The 15,520-nt window shown below is 43.1% G+C and overlaps 1 protein-coding gene across 1 annotated transcript in view; it reads left to right on the top strand.

Moving 5' to 3' along the window:
* The window catches only part of HPD (4-hydroxyphenylpyruvate dioxygenase), a 22,263-nt gene extending 7,649 nt beyond the window's left edge, over window positions 1-14,614 (top strand). Inside the window, exons 8-14 of the mRNA XM_018557144.1 lie at window positions 961-1,064; window positions 2,645-2,722; window positions 6,643-6,805; window positions 7,063-7,134; window positions 7,246-7,368; window positions 11,026-11,142; window positions 14,442-14,614. Coding sequence (XP_018412646.1) covers window positions 961-1,064; window positions 2,645-2,722; window positions 6,643-6,805; window positions 7,063-7,134; window positions 7,246-7,368; window positions 11,026-11,142; window positions 14,442-14,552 — 768 coding nt within the window. The 3' untranslated portion in view covers window positions 14,553-14,614. The remainder of the gene's footprint in view (window positions 1-960; window positions 1,065-2,644; window positions 2,723-6,642; window positions 6,806-7,062; window positions 7,135-7,245; window positions 7,369-11,025; window positions 11,143-14,441) is intronic.
* The last annotated feature ends 906 nt before the right edge of the window (window positions 14,615-15,520 follow it).

Raw genomic sequence — 15,520 nt, 5'->3', positions numbered from 1 at the left:
GGCTGGCTTTCACTGGCACAGCTCCGCAGTGGCTCTGAGTGGAAATGCGCCGCGGCCGCTGCTGAGCTGTGTCAGTGACAGCCAGCACCCCCACATGCCATAGCAACCCAGGCGGGCCCCCCTGTGCCCGGGCCCCATAGCGGCCGTCTGGGTCGCAATGGCTATTGTTACGCCACTGCCTACCTGAGTTCTTACTGTGAACAAGAGATCACCTTACCCAGGGCCAGATTTCCATTTCGGGTGCCTGTAGGCACGAATGGAAATCTGTTTAGCCTGAGCCCTTAACTGCTGCGGGACCTGCCGGCTTTCACATATGCAGAGAAGGACCCTGGCGTCACGTAAGGCTGTCCTAAACGCCTGTCCGCATCAGATAGGCATTTTACAGGGCAGGCGTATGCAGCGCCGGGGTCCTTCCCCTGTGTTTGCCAGAGCCAGTGGCTCCTGTAGGCGCCGCTGGTCTTGGAGCAGAGGGGTGCATTTTGTACCAAATGCATCCTCCTTGCTATTGCCAGTGTTGTATCTTGACACAACACCAGGAATTAGGCAAAGTAGGTACCTGCACCCCGCCCCTCTATGGAGGGTGCCTGTAGGCACGTGCCTACCCTGCTTAATGGTAAATCCGGCCCTGACCTTAAACCTATGTTGTAGAGAAGAGACAAAGGGAAGTGTTCAGTAACCCTGTGCACTCAATCGCATAATTGCTGTATTTGTTATTTTGTTTAAACCTTTTAGCAGTGATAGGTTGCTTCACTCTTCCTGTACACATTAGGCAGGTCCCTGCTACAGCATGAATGCCCTGCATGGGCAGTGTTAACATGGGTCAAAATATCCAAAATCAGAAACAAGACGCAGCTAAATCACATCTGTTCCCCAGACATTTTATGTATCTGTGTATCATAAATTGGTGGCAAAGGAATGCATGACCAGTTACCAAGTGTGATTTCCTTTCTCTTCATCCAGTATGGAGACACAACGCACACACTGGTAGAGAATCTGGACTATAAAGGTATCTTCTTACCTGGATTTAAACCTCCTCTCTTCCTGGATCCCCTGCTGCACAAACTGTAAGTAGCATTGTGAATGTAGAAAGAGTAATATAAATGTAAGAAACAGGCAGACTATTTAGAAAACATTGCTATTAAACTACAATGGGTATAGACATTATACCACCTGCTAGACTGGACCAGAATCACACTTTGTTTGCATGTGTAATAGTAATGGGATGCAACACATAATTGGTAGCAATCAACAAGCAGGAACTGATAACTGAAACTTGTGGGCACTTATTTAAACTGCTTACCGGTACACAGGTGCATAACTAGAAATCATAGGGCCCCATAGCAAAATTTTGTATGGGGCTTCCCCAAACCCCCCCCCCCCCCCAAAAAATAATAATTTAAAAGTACCTACCTCCAGAACACGTTCCTGTGCCTGCGCCATCTCCTTCTCTTGAGCTCTGCTCTTGTTGGTTCTGACATCAGAGCTGAAGAACAGATCACTCTGCCGCTCACTGCTGCAGAACCCTTCATAGACCCTGCACAGCCCACTAGAGACCCTGCAGAGCCCACGAGAGACCCCGCAGAGCCCACCTGAGATCCAGCACATACCAGAGGCCCTGCAGAGCCCACCATAAACCCCACACATTCCACCTGAGAGTGACCCTGCAGAGCCCACCATAGACCCTGCAGAGCTAACCTGAGATCCCCCAGAGCCCACCTGCCCCCCAGCATATACCATAGACCCTGCAGAGCCTACCTGAGACCCCGCAGAGCCCACCTGAGAGCCCACCTGAGACCCCGCAGAGCCCACTTGAGACCCCGCAGAGCCCACTTGAGACCCCGCAGAGCCCACTTGAGACCCTGCACATACCAGAGACCCTGCACATCCCACCTGAGAGTGACCCTGCAGAGCCCACCATAGGCCCCACAGAGTCCACCTGAGACCCCGCAGAGCCTACCAAAGGCCCCGCACAGCCCTGCATAGACCTAACACAGCCCACTTGAGACTCCGCATAGCCCACCTGAGAGTGACCCTGCAGCACCCACAATATACTCTTTATGGTGGGCTCTGCAGGGTCTCAGGTGAGCTGGTCGGGGTCCCTTTCCCTGCACTCCTCTTAACAGTCAGCCCCGAGCTGGCCGCTGCTGGGCCTCTGCCCTCCTCCACCTCTGCTGCCACCACCAGGCCCCAGCTTCCTCCTTCTACACGGCCACTGCCACACCAGACAGGTATTGGTGCTCCCCCCAATGCTACAGGGCCCCCGGCCCCCTGACCAGGCCCTGTGGGTTGCTATGGCGGTAGTTACGCCACTGCCGGTACATAGTACATATGACCTAATGCCCCGATAAGCCAGGCTGCTCTGCTAGGGAGTCATTGAGCACAGTATAAGACTGGGGGCTAAAGAGACTTGTCTGTCTCCTCCTTTATTTTACATTGTGAAGGTTTAGCAGTGATAGAATGACACACCCATCAAAACATATAAGAAGCCAGTGAGTCATTCTACTTAAGATTACATCCAAAGCAGAAATGTCAGTTTTTGGGGGATATGACCTTCAAGCAAAAGCTCTACCTCCTCTCCATATGACTTTATATGGTTCATTTATAACCTGATCCATGTTGATGCTCTTTTTTTTTCATCTTATAGGCCAAATTGCAAACTCAACTTTATTGATCACGTTGTGGGAAATCAGCCTGACGATGAAATGGTCCCAGTTGTAGACTGGTAAATATCCTGTTGAAAACAATCAGTTTTGGAATTGATAACTAAGAAACTCAGGCAGGTCATTTGAACACTGATGATCTATCAGTATCTGTGTGTGATTTGAATGTAGCCTTCATATGAAGTATTTGTGAAAAGTTTGAGATTTGATGTGTCTTCTGTCTGAAATGATGTCATGTATCCATGTGATCCATGTGTGGCAGCCAGAGGGCAGATTTCCTACAAATATTCATTCATTCTCTTACTTCATATTGTGATGAAAAAATCAGTGCTTTGCAGAATGCATATGCACTTCAGAGCTTCCATGCTTGTCCAGACACAAACCCAAGAGCCAGATTTGGGTGGAATGTGAGTAATCTACTGGTATGTTTTTGGATTGTGGAAGTGCCATACAATCACAGGGAGAACATGAATACTCTATGCTGAGATTGTCTCAGGTGGGAACTGAGCCCACTACCTAGCAAGGCAAACATTTTAACAACATCACTCATGTACCCCATATTATATGTTTATGACTATACATTTAGGAATGCCAATATATTTCTTAAAGTTCTATTGCTCTTGATTTGATTTTGTAATAGGTGTGCACATTGTCTAGTGCTGCAAGGGTGCTTGCAAATTTGAAATGATGACATTTTAATCTAAATAGGGGGGACCAGAGAAAAATGATGGCTGATCAGGCACTGGTCACATAGACTTCTATGCTGTACAACGGAGACATTGAGATGAGTGTAATATATCATTCAGTCAACTTTCAGCCATGTATGGTATCAGTGTATTTCCATTTTTGCAGTCAAATTTAGAAAACCCCTCTATATGTTCACTTTGTGTTCCTGTTCACACAGCATACTGAAAAATGACTTAAAAAAAAAAAGACCTTTTAGATGTTTTGTTAAATCAGGCGAGATGGCTGATTCTAGGTTTTTGTTAGCGCTTTCACAGTGGTCTGTCCCAATGGAAAGTCTTTGGACTTAAATTTGAGGATTGTTTTATCTGACAAGCTTTATTAACATACAATGCACAAGCCACCTCTGAATGGATGAGACCCCTCACAGCCCCTCCTAACATTTAAAAGAAATAGAAGCACAAAGAAATGTTAACCATAAAACCCCAACCCAAGTTAAAGAATCATATTTTATTTTTTATAATTTTTTTTAGCTTATGCTATGTGAATGGGAACATGTAGCAAAATTATCCCAATTTGGCTGCGAAAGTGGAAGTACACTTTAAGCGGAGCTAAATATGGCAGGCTTATCTTTTTGTCTTTGTAACTGATACATAAATCTAGTGTGGTCATAGAAAGGAAGATGTATTCCCAAGAATAACATCTTCCCATCCTCTGTAGCTTTAGAACTTGCCGCTGTTTCTCATGGGACTCATCCCTTCTGTCCTTCTGTCCCTGTTCTCACTGAGAAGTGGAAAGCATAAGCCCATTACGTGGTGGTTTTCTAGTAAGTTGGAGAACATTATAATTCTTAGAGGAGGAGGTTCCACAGTAGAGTAACATGTAATCGAAGTGCAGCCTCTAGAAGCATTGAAGCTTGCTCTAATCTGGCTGCAAATGATTATACACTGAGTGGCCAGATTATTATGACCACCCCATCAGTACTTCGTTGGGCCACCTTTTGCCTTCAATACTGCGGCGATTCTTCTTGGCATTGACTCCACGAGATGTTGAAAGGTGATGCGAGGAATCTGACACCATGCCTGATGAATAGCACTATCCAGTTCTGTGAGATTTGATGGTTGTGGAACCATCTGCCTGATGGCTCTTTCAACTTCGTCCCACAAATGCTCAATTGGAGTGAGATCTGGTGATTGTAGGGGCCAACTAAGCAAGGTAAAGTCCCCCTCATGTTCTTGAAACCACTCCTGCACAATACGAGCACCGTGGCATGGCGCATTGTCTTGTTGGAAGAAGCCATCTCCATTGGGATACGCCATCAAAATGATAGGATGAACTTGATCAGCAACGATACTTTGGTATGTTGTGCTATTCAGACGTTGTTCCACACAAATTAAAGGGCCGAAATCATGCCAGGAAAACATGCCCCAAACCATAACACTGCCCCCACCAGCTTGAAGGGTTGTACTCATGCATGTGGGGTGCATGCTTTCCCCGCCAAATTCTCACTCTGCCATCTGCATGATGCAACTGGAAACGCGATTCATCGGACCACATGACTTTTTTCCAATGCTCAACTGTCCAATCCCTGTGCTGCTGTGCGAATTGGAGACGTTTTATCTTGTTAACTGCAGACAGCAAAGGTGTTGGAACAGGCCTTCAGCTTCCATATCCCATGCGATGCAGTGTATGGCGAACAGTGCGTTCAGAGATCATTTGAGAGGATCCCTGATTAAGATCTGCAGTCATTTGATGCACTGTTGCCCTTCTGTTGTCTTGTACCAGTCTTGCCACTCTCCGTTCTGCCCTAACATTGACTAGTCGCTGACGGCCACAATTCGCACGTTGAGACCCAGATTTTCGGCTGACAGTCCAGTCTTTAAACACTTTAACAACAGCTGCTCCTGAACATTTAACAAATCTTGCTGTTTTGCTGATACTCGCTCCATGGCTCCGAGCGCCAACAATCATCCCACTTTCAAAGGCTGTTAAATCGCGTTGTTTACCCGTATCTTCAGAAAAAAAATCACTTCTACTGTCGTGGTAAACAACCTGCTTCCCTATTTATAATGGTCTGGCCCTCTAGCAACTTCAGCGCCAAATTATAGCTAATTTGCCTACAAAAGTCAGGTGGTCATAATAATCTGGCCACTCAGTGTATAAAGCAGAGATTGGAGGTAATGTGAATGAACTGTATGGCTTTAGCAAAGTTGCAGTGCTTTAAAGATAGCATTATCTGCTATTTAATCTGGGGTAGTACTTTCAATCCAGTCAGGGCCGGTGCAAGGATTTTTGCCTATAAAGAGGAAGGTGGATTTCTTCTCCTGTAAGGAGAAACCGCTGACAGTCTGTGAGTCTGCAGCAGAGAGAACGGGACAGGCACAGTTATCTGCAGGGACGGTGCTACCATTTCTCTGCCGCCGCCCCGCCCTGCTTATGCTGCCTTGCACTAGTGCCAGCACTAAATCCAGTATGTAAAAAGTGTGAAAGTACAGTTTTTTTGAAAGAAAGACAACCTCCTCTAACCCTCGTGATGAACTATGTACATGACAAGTTTTCAAAAGGATGTCACCAGCACACCATTTATGTGAAATCAACAAAAGTGCTGGTGGATGGGGCTGGAGCTGGCTCACTGCTAGGCATCATGTCTCCACAGTAACTGACTGACGTGTTTCTCAACCAACGGCTGTGCCAGCGGTGCACACGGTCTCGTCCATGTGCCAGCTTATGTAGGCAAATTTTGCTGCTAAAAGACTGTTTGTGATTGGGTGGCTGTAAGGGGTAGGAGGTTCTTTGGTGTTTGCACATGTTTAAGTATGTCTATTTAAAGGGTACTGAACATTTTGGTTGTGTCATTCTGAGCCTGATGAAGGGGACCCTGTGTGGCCCCGAAATCGCTTGTACTGGAATGACAGTAATCCATTAATAAATTGACTTTTGTTGATTTCACTTAAATGGTGTGCTGGTGACATCCTTTTGAAAACTTGTATATCTTCACAGCGCCATCCGTGGTCAATACGAGTACCCACCAGGATTTCAAGGAACATCCTATACCAGTAAGGAGTGCAGCAAGACACTTACAGTATATATGACTATGTAAATTACAGGGACAAGCGCTTCTTGTGTTGAATGCACTCATTATCTTCCCTTAACCCTGAACAGCCCAATTCCTACTGATGTGTCACGTTGGGCTGTAGAAGCAGGGATGGGATTGGACTGTTAGTGGCCATCTTTACTTCTCATTTCTAACTGTATAGAAGAAGTAATTGCATGAAAATATCCTTACCTTTCCATGCAGGTACCAGAAAACTCTATTGTTTCATCGTTTCTGGTCTGTGGATGACAAACAGCTGCACACAGATTTCAGTGCGCTGCGCTCTATTGTGGTCTCTAACTATGAAGAAACCATCAAGATGCCTATAAATGAGCCTGCGCCAGGAAAGAGGAAGTCTCAGATCCAGGTATCTCACTGTCATTATGCCATATACAGTATATTAAAGGCAGATTAGTGCAGTCTGCTGCTTCAGAATTGACCATCATCATGAATGGGCAAATCTGTAGTGGACTGAGCCACCTGCAACCAAGAATGGTTAGGTAGTCCAATCTGGCCATGTGTGGTATGCTTTAGCTAACTGATCAAAATACCAGCAACTGTAGAAGAATTAATAATTAATTTAGGTCAAATATTTAATCACACATCTTCTCTGTTTTCCTATAGGAGTATGTTGAATATTATGGTGGTCCCGGAGTTCAGCACATTGCTCTTAACACATCGGACATTATTACTGCAGTGAGTACCCTGTTATACCTGTGCCCTAAACAGACATTTTACAGTACATATTTTTCATATTGTATACGCTGTAGAGATCTATGGATAATAACAGGCATATTTCTTCTACAGATCACCAACCTAAAAGAGAGGGGAATGGAATTCATGTCTATTCCATCCATCTATTACCAGACACTGAGGGAAAATCTGCAGACAGCTAAAATACAAGTTAAAGAAAATATCGACATTCTGGAGGTCAGTAGAAGCAAAGAGCAATGAAAGTCTCTTTGTACTATATCCCCATGTTTTGGTTTCATTTTGCTTTTCCTTCTCTTCAATCCTTCTTTAAGACATTTCCCCAAATGTACAGTCATGTGAAAAAGTAAGTACAGCCCATGGAAACTGCTAACTTTTTCATCATATCTGAGCAGACAAACATTAGATCCTGAAACAGTGCCTATGAATAAAGGTGATATTGTTGACTAAGAATGTAAGAAACAAATTGCCATTTCATTCAGATCAATAGAAAATAAAAAATCAATGGATGTAATGGTACACAAGTACCTCCTTGGCATTGGTATGGCCCCCTTTAGCAGAAATTACTTTTTAGAGGTAATTTCTATAACTGGGCATCAGCCTCTGACATTGACTCATTTCAAAGGGACTCATATTAAGGCTTTGACTAGTGCACCTCATAACCCTTATTTCTTCTGTTTGAGCCATTTTTAGGTGGATTTGCTGGTGTGCTTTGGATTATTATGGTATTGAAAGACCCATTTTTGGTTCTGCTTTAACTTTTCGCAGTTGGCCACACATTCTCATCAAGCATACTTTGATATGATGCAAAAATAATAGTTGACTCGATGACAGCAAGCTGCTCAGGCCCTGAAGCAACAAAGCAGCCCAAACCATAACCTTTCCACCACCATGCTGCACAGTTGTTATGAGGTTCTTCTAGAAATGCTGTCCTCAGTGTGCATGAAATATGTCTACCTTTGCAGTGACCAAACAGCTATCTTTCATTGATTAGTCTTTAGCACGTTGTTCCAGAAGGCCTAGTCTTTGCCTATATGTTCAATGATACACTGTCATCTTGTTCTAATGTTCTTTCTGGATAGCAAATGCTTTTTTTTCTTCAACACTACACTCAATCAGATTGAATTGGTGCAATCTTTCTGATTTTAGATACATGCATTTAGACCCCAAGTTTTGCACAAGTTAGCACTCGGTGATTCAATTTTGGGGTCCTTGGAGGCTTCTTGTAGCTTTAAATGGACACTACTTGGGTTACATATGCTGGGATGGCCAGTCCTGGACAATTAGCAGTTGTTTGTTTCTGAAACCAATAGAGCGCTCTATTGATGATGACACCACACACATCAACAGGGTCTTGTCCTGTATTAAGAAGGGGATGTATTGCAGGGACAAGTCTATAATTGTGCCACTATATAGATCGTTGGTTCGGCCACACCTGGAGTACGCGGTCCAGTTTTGGTCGCCGGTACTGAGAAGGGATGTCCTTGAACTGGAGAGAGTCCAGTGGAGGGCAACCAAACTAATTAGGGGAATGGAGGACCAGAGCTAAGAGACAAGGCTTCTGAACTTAAACATGTTCACGCTGGAAGTAAGGAGATTAAGGGGGATATGATTTTCATGTACAAGATGTTCAATGGTGACAGCAACATTGGCAACAGACTCTTTAAGATTAACTCCATTACAAAGACTAGAGGCCACCACCTAAAGTTGGTGGAAAACAAATTCCAGCACAAGGGGTGAAGGGGGTTCTTCACAGTAAGAGCGATTAGGGTCTGGAACTCACTGCCACCGGCAGTGGCAGTGATTTCAGCTAAGAGTGTAGAATTGTTCAAGAAACTTTTGGACGATTTCCTGAGGGACCGTATTATACAGGGGTACAAGTATCTCTAAGAATGAGATGATGCGTGGACCTATATGGGTTGGACTTGATGGACGTATGTCTTTACTCAACCCCAAATACTATGTAACTATGTAACAGCAAAGAGAACACCAGAACCATAGATGTCTGAGTGTTAAATAAGACAGGTTCCACCTGCATACTTCCTTAGGAGTTTGTAATCATTGGCGCTTACTCTGGAACACCCAATTCTAACTTCATGGATTTGAAGTGGTGGTAAATAATTTCCATATGACAAATCGGCATTTTCATTAATTTAGGTCATGAAAATGAATACACCATATCAATTGTATGTGTCATTTGAATGAAGGTCTACTGTTTGCCTATTCATATATCCTGAAAAAGTCAACAATTTCCATGGGATGTACGTACATTTTTACACAACACTGTATATTGGTCAATGGACAAGTGGGACTAATACTTCCCTGATGACTTTTTTTTCATGTTACTGTATTTGTTTCATTTGACTACTGCTGTTAGGATTGGCTCGTAGGCTCTTTACAATATGTCCTTGATGCAATCCCAGTATAGCAAGGGTAGGAATTTCCCAGGTCACACACAGGAGGGAGGCATGATCCAGTTCAATGCTTTCCCAAAAAAAGTTAAGATACTCCCAAAAACTGTGAAAAATAATGACATTGGTACTCAAACATTTCGGGCAATTTGTCCTTAAGGTCCTGGCCTCTATCAAGAAGAATTGTATTGCTTTTTTATATATGTTGCAATTGCAAAGATAACACGCATGTTATACTCTTAATGTACAACCTCATTACTAGGGTTGCACAGATACCAAGTACAGTACTCGGTACAAATACGAGTACAAGTACCGATACTTTTGAGCTCCAATACTACACTAGAGACAAATTCAAAAATTAGGAGGCAGCTGCCATTTGTAAGGAGCACATGGAGCTCCTGGGATTTGTACATCTCTGTTTTAATGTACGATTTTGTTTTTATAAATAAAGGGATGCACAGATACCAGTTTTGCGAGTACTGGTACTTGCCGAGTACCGTATTTTTCGCTCCATAAGACGCACTTTTTCCCCCCAAAAAATAAGAATGCGTCTTATGGAGCGAATCCCGACGCCCGAGACATGCAGTTTCGGGCACCGGGCGAGTAATGCTTTGTACATTTAGCTCTGCTAAAGCACAGCTAAATGTACAGTAGGAGCCAAAGCTCATTTAATACGAGTGATATAATCACTCGTATTAAAACCCAGCAGCGGCGGCGACGATCGAGATCACCATAGAGCAGATGAAGACGTTCTTCGTCTGCTCTGTGTGATCACTGGGACCGTGGCGCTGTAATCACAGCGCCACCTGTCTCAGCAGTCACTAACTGCAGCTTCTGTCACAGCTTCTGTCTCAGAAGCTGTGGCAGGAGCTACGGTCTTTCGAGTGCTCCATAAGGCTCACCGGACCTCCCTGCGTCCTATGGTCCGGTGCGTCTTATGGAACGCAAAATACGGTACTTACAAGTACGAGTACTGATACATTTTTGTTTATTGTCATGTGACAGTTTTTCTAAAACAAAACAGATAATGATTTCAGGACAGTGGTGGAGCGCCAGAGCCAGGTCCCAGCTGCAACCCCGGTAGTTCTCATGAAAATGCCAAGTATCTGCACTGGTACTCGAAAAGTATTTGTGCATCCCTACTCATTATATTTACGAACAACTATGTAGTGAAAGCACGTTACCTTCACAGTATATTCAGTTTGTAACCAATCAGGCAGGCTCTCATGCTACACAGTTTTTGCTAAATTAAAAGGAATTTGTACAATCAGATTGCAACGTGCATGGCCTGCTTTAGAGGCAAACAATTCAGATCTTTTCTTAGGAATCTGGATCTCCTCGGCAGAGTCTGTGGACCCTCCTGTAGGCTCTGGGATGAAGATTTAGCTGCGCTCTCTATTGGTGATAACACAATAGCAAGTTTGTTTAGCAGCATCCATGACATTTCTCTTAAATAACCTTTCAGGAGCTGAACATTCTGGTGGATTATGATGAAAAAGGTTATTTGCTGCAGATTTTTACAAAGCCAATCCAAGACAGGCCGACTCTATTTCTTGAAGTCATTCAGCGTAATAATCACCAGGTACGTGTGAGGACTTTGTTAGGAATGTTTGTTTAGGTTACAGTGCAGCACTTAAAGAGGAACTCCAGGAATCTAAAAAAATGATCCCTTGTAGAAGGGCTACACCCGCACTGTAAGGGTTAACAGCTCATTTTGGGCTAGGGCAGGGATGGCCAAACTGCGGCCCTCCAGCTGTGGTGGAACTACGAATCCCATGAGGCACAGACATGACTCCCGGAGAGAGATGCTTCATGGGATTTGTAGTTTCACCACAGCTGGAGGGCCGGAGTTTGGCCATCCCTGGTCTAGGGGCTCAAGTAAAAAAATAAATAAATATATACACACCTGATCCTCAGTCCCGCCTGGCTGCTGAACCGAACCCCGCAGCCTCTTCTCCCTCCAGACGCTGGTGTCATTATGTCTAATGCAGGTCCATTCATCTGCATTAGATTTGAGGACACCAAGGGACATACCACAGCCAGAGTAGAGGGGTCAGTGGTAAGTAGACCGAGGATCAGGTGAGTATATTTTCTATATTCTGGCCCCTAGACCAAAATGAGCTACCCCTGCACTGGAAGGGTTAATTTAAAAAAAACCTGGAGTTCCTCTTTGCGCTGATATTTTGGGCTCATATACATTACAATGCTGGGCTGCAATGGCATGGGAAAAAAACAACTTGTTTTCAGTGGGGCCTGTTATCACCAATGCTCTACTTTGATGTTTGTTGTCCAAAAATGCGACACGTTGCAGCTTATCGGTGAGCACTGCAACACCCATCATTGCATGCTATGTTGAAGCTATCTCCTGCTGTGACAAAGCTCACTGCAATGCAAGTAAAATGCATTCACATAAGCAGAAAATGAGACTTTGGGGGGCATCATGTATACAAACACCAATCAGTTTGACCACGATGCTTACTCCGTGTCTCAAGCAAGAATATAACAATTAGGGGTGAATTTCAAAAGCAGGGGTATGGTGAAGGGTGCCGCCTGTCACCCTTGATCTGCATACTGACTTTAGAGCCCCTTTTATGCCATATCCGCAAGAGTTGTAATATTCAGGGTATGCTCGTAGAGAAAACCCATCACCAGTGCGCTGCTTTTGTGGACGATCTTCTGTTTTTCTTCACTTCTCCGGAGACCACATTACCCAACCCTTCCCGAAAGAACTACATACATTTAGAGAACTGTCCAAGTTCAAAATGAATTACCACAAGTCTGCCATATGAAATATTTCTCTGCTGAAGGGAAAAGTGGATAGTTTGGTCCCACAAGTTTCTTTCCCCTGGATAACGGATCATATTCTCTACCTGGGAGTCAAGATTACACCTAGGCATGATCAACTTTTCTTGGCAAACTTTGCCCAGTTATTGCATTCCATCCGCATGGATTTTGAGACCTGGTCACGATCACACTTTACTTGGTTCAGGAAGAATGCCATTTTGAAAATTAAAATTTTCGATGCCTAGACGACACGTTGCTCCCTTTACAACTATTACTTGACATTGTCTGTATGTCTTATACCTTGAAAATCCAAAAAAACACATTGAGATGGAAAATGAACATTTTCAAACTCTCCCCGTTAACATACCTGCTTCATTCCTGCAGCTCCTGCTTATGGATTTTCTACATTTTCCTGGTCCCCGTCTCTTTCTCAATTGTCTTACAAATGCATGGTGCTTCCTAAGACTCAAGTAGATATAGCTTTTCCTGATCCTTGTCTCTACCACAAGGATTCCCATCTCTCCAGGATGATCTCTTGGTGTAGGAACGAGAAAAACAAACAATGGATAGCCCTAATACAGTCTCTCTCATCCATTCCTTTGAAGTATTTACCTTGGTTATCACCATAACACTAACTGCGCACCCACTTATTGGCCCCTCACTGAAGGTTTTGATTAAGACACCTGAATTGGGTTGTTTACAAAGCAAGCCTTCCCTCTTATCTCCAGTAATAGAACACCCCGATTTCATACCTGGTAGGGGAGACAGACATTTCCAGAGGCTTAGGTATAATGGGAACTTTAGGCTAGGTGATTTTGTAACTGGTGCTCATATCCTATCTAAAGATGAAATCAGGATGCTGGTTGACCCTCCACTGGATTGTGGAGGACCCAACAACTACACCACTTCCTGTCTAGTCTGCTTCCATAAAACAAGACTCTGCCCAATTTCTCTGCATTTGATCGCCTTTGCATTGGAGATGGTCCATCCAGGCATTCTCTCTCTTTCTGGCACACAAGATTTTAACCACCACTGAAGATTCTTTACTCCCACCCTTTCTTCTCAAGTGGAAACGGGACCTGAATTTGTTGTCATCTTCAGAACAACAAACCGATGTCTTATTTTTTTCTCATAGCTTTCTGCATGCAACAGAGGATCTAACTATAAATTGTTAACTCGTTGGTATCAAGTACCCTCGGTACTCCATAAAATTTGGCCTCCGGTCTCTAACCTTTGTTGGTGTTGTAATGCAGCTGAAGGGACCCTCGTGCACATATCCTAGTCCTGTTCCCGTTCCTAATTGAAAAACATTTGTACACGAGTCCAATCTTTGTGTCTGAGGCCTACGGGGGTTGGCTTTAAGGACAAACCAGTCTGTAGATTTCTCCTACCTCTCCTCTTCTCTGATATCTATTCTCTTAAATCTTAATGAGGCCTACAGGTGTTGGCTTTAAGGACGATCCAGTCTGTAGACTTCTCCTACCTCTCCTCTTCTCTGTTAGCTTAAATCTTAATCTAAGCTTTTTTCACTTTTTGATTACATTGCTAGTGTTTGACCTACCTGTGACATTTGTTGAATGTCTCTCTTTTTGGAAAATGCCAAAAACCCACCCCATGTCTCACGGGAGATGACGAACTAACCATTGATGCTATCCACGACTGATACCCTGTTGCTACTTCGTATTGTTCTTGATTTTTTTTAGTGTGGGATTATGTTTATTTGGAATGTAAACATTGTTGTTTTTGGATTTCTTCTGTTTTACATGTGGATAAATAAAGAATAAAAAAAAGAAGCAGGGGCATGGTGATAACATTAAATTGCCAGAACACTTTTGGGTGAATATCTGTTTAAAAGCACAAGTCTACTCCCCACTAAGGAATAAGTACTGTCTGAAAGGTGGCATGATAAATCTGCAGCAGGGATGAAGTCCATCAGCAGAATTTCCAGGGTCTGAATGTGCTAATAAATACTCAACCTACAGATTTCTCCATGCCAGCTTCTAGCCAATACTGATATGGGTAGACTTGCCCTCATATAGAGAATTTATTGTTAAGGATAGCTACATTAACTGTGCCAATGATTTTGTACTATTGCAGGGATTTGGAGCTGGGAACTTTAAATCACTCTTTGAAGCTATTGAACAGGATCAAGCTGCACGTGGAAACCTCACCATCCTTACTCCAAATGGGGAGCTGGAAAGCCTATAGGAACTATACAATTTAAATTAGTTTACAGTAACACCTGCCTAATATATTTTGTGGTCAATATAGTACATATTATTTGGTAAATATTCTTGCTTACTCTAGGACCAACATTTTCTCCAAGTTATTCCTATAGGTTATATTCAATGTATAATTTCTTCGGCGCCTTCCTGCATGAAGAGGGAGGAGGGTATATATGTGTGTATATAGTCACAGCTGTAATTTAAAAATGTTCTGCTATACTGAACTTACTGCTGCATGAGAACCATAATATTTTCTTTATAAGACACAAAAATATATTGGGAGTTTTGATCCTAATTAGTATCTTTAGTAAAGTGTATGCTATTATGCTTAGAGAACTCATAAGGCTCAATTCCATAAGCTGTAACATAATATTTGACGTAATGATTATTTGTAGCCATTTGACTGCCTTTCTCAGCTTTCGTTTTGGAAAATAACAGTCCTTATAATACAATTTAGTGTATTGGCCTTACTATCTGCTATAGTCTAGGCATGCAATCTATTGGATTGTTATATAAAATGGCCCATCTATGGTTGATCATCTTTGTCCTATAGAGAGCCATTTATCTATGGGTAATGCAAACTCCTATTATACATTATGTTAGAAATCAGGCGTGTACTGTGGCTATGAGACACAGGGGGGCAAAAACGTAGCAAATATTAAAAGATACACTCCAATAAAATGTACATTTTTTGTAATGTTCTTTTTTTAAACTATACTAGTGATTTTGGAACTTGTTTATTAATTCCTCCAGCACAAGTGTGCCCCAAGCTCAATTTACTCGAATGGAAAGTTCATACTCCGCTCACTTGGACAGCTAAAATGTCTGATTTGTCAAGGCTGAAGAGGGAGGTCATCGTGAATTTATATTGCAGTTATTTTTTGTCATTAAAAATAAAATAATGCATTTTTTAATGAAACTGAATTTGACTTGCTACCAGCCTGTGTAATC

Source organism: Nanorana parkeri, unplaced genomic scaffold (assembly GCF_000935625.1).
Source record: "Nanorana parkeri isolate BGI_ZX_2015 unplaced genomic scaffold, ASM93562v1 scaffold13, whole genome shotgun sequence".
In the NCBI taxonomy this organism is placed as follows: Eukaryota; Metazoa; Chordata; class Amphibia; order Anura; family Dicroglossidae; genus Nanorana; species Nanorana parkeri.
The sequence above is the reverse complement of the archived record's forward strand: the minus strand, read 5'-3'. Positions and strand labels throughout refer to the sequence as shown.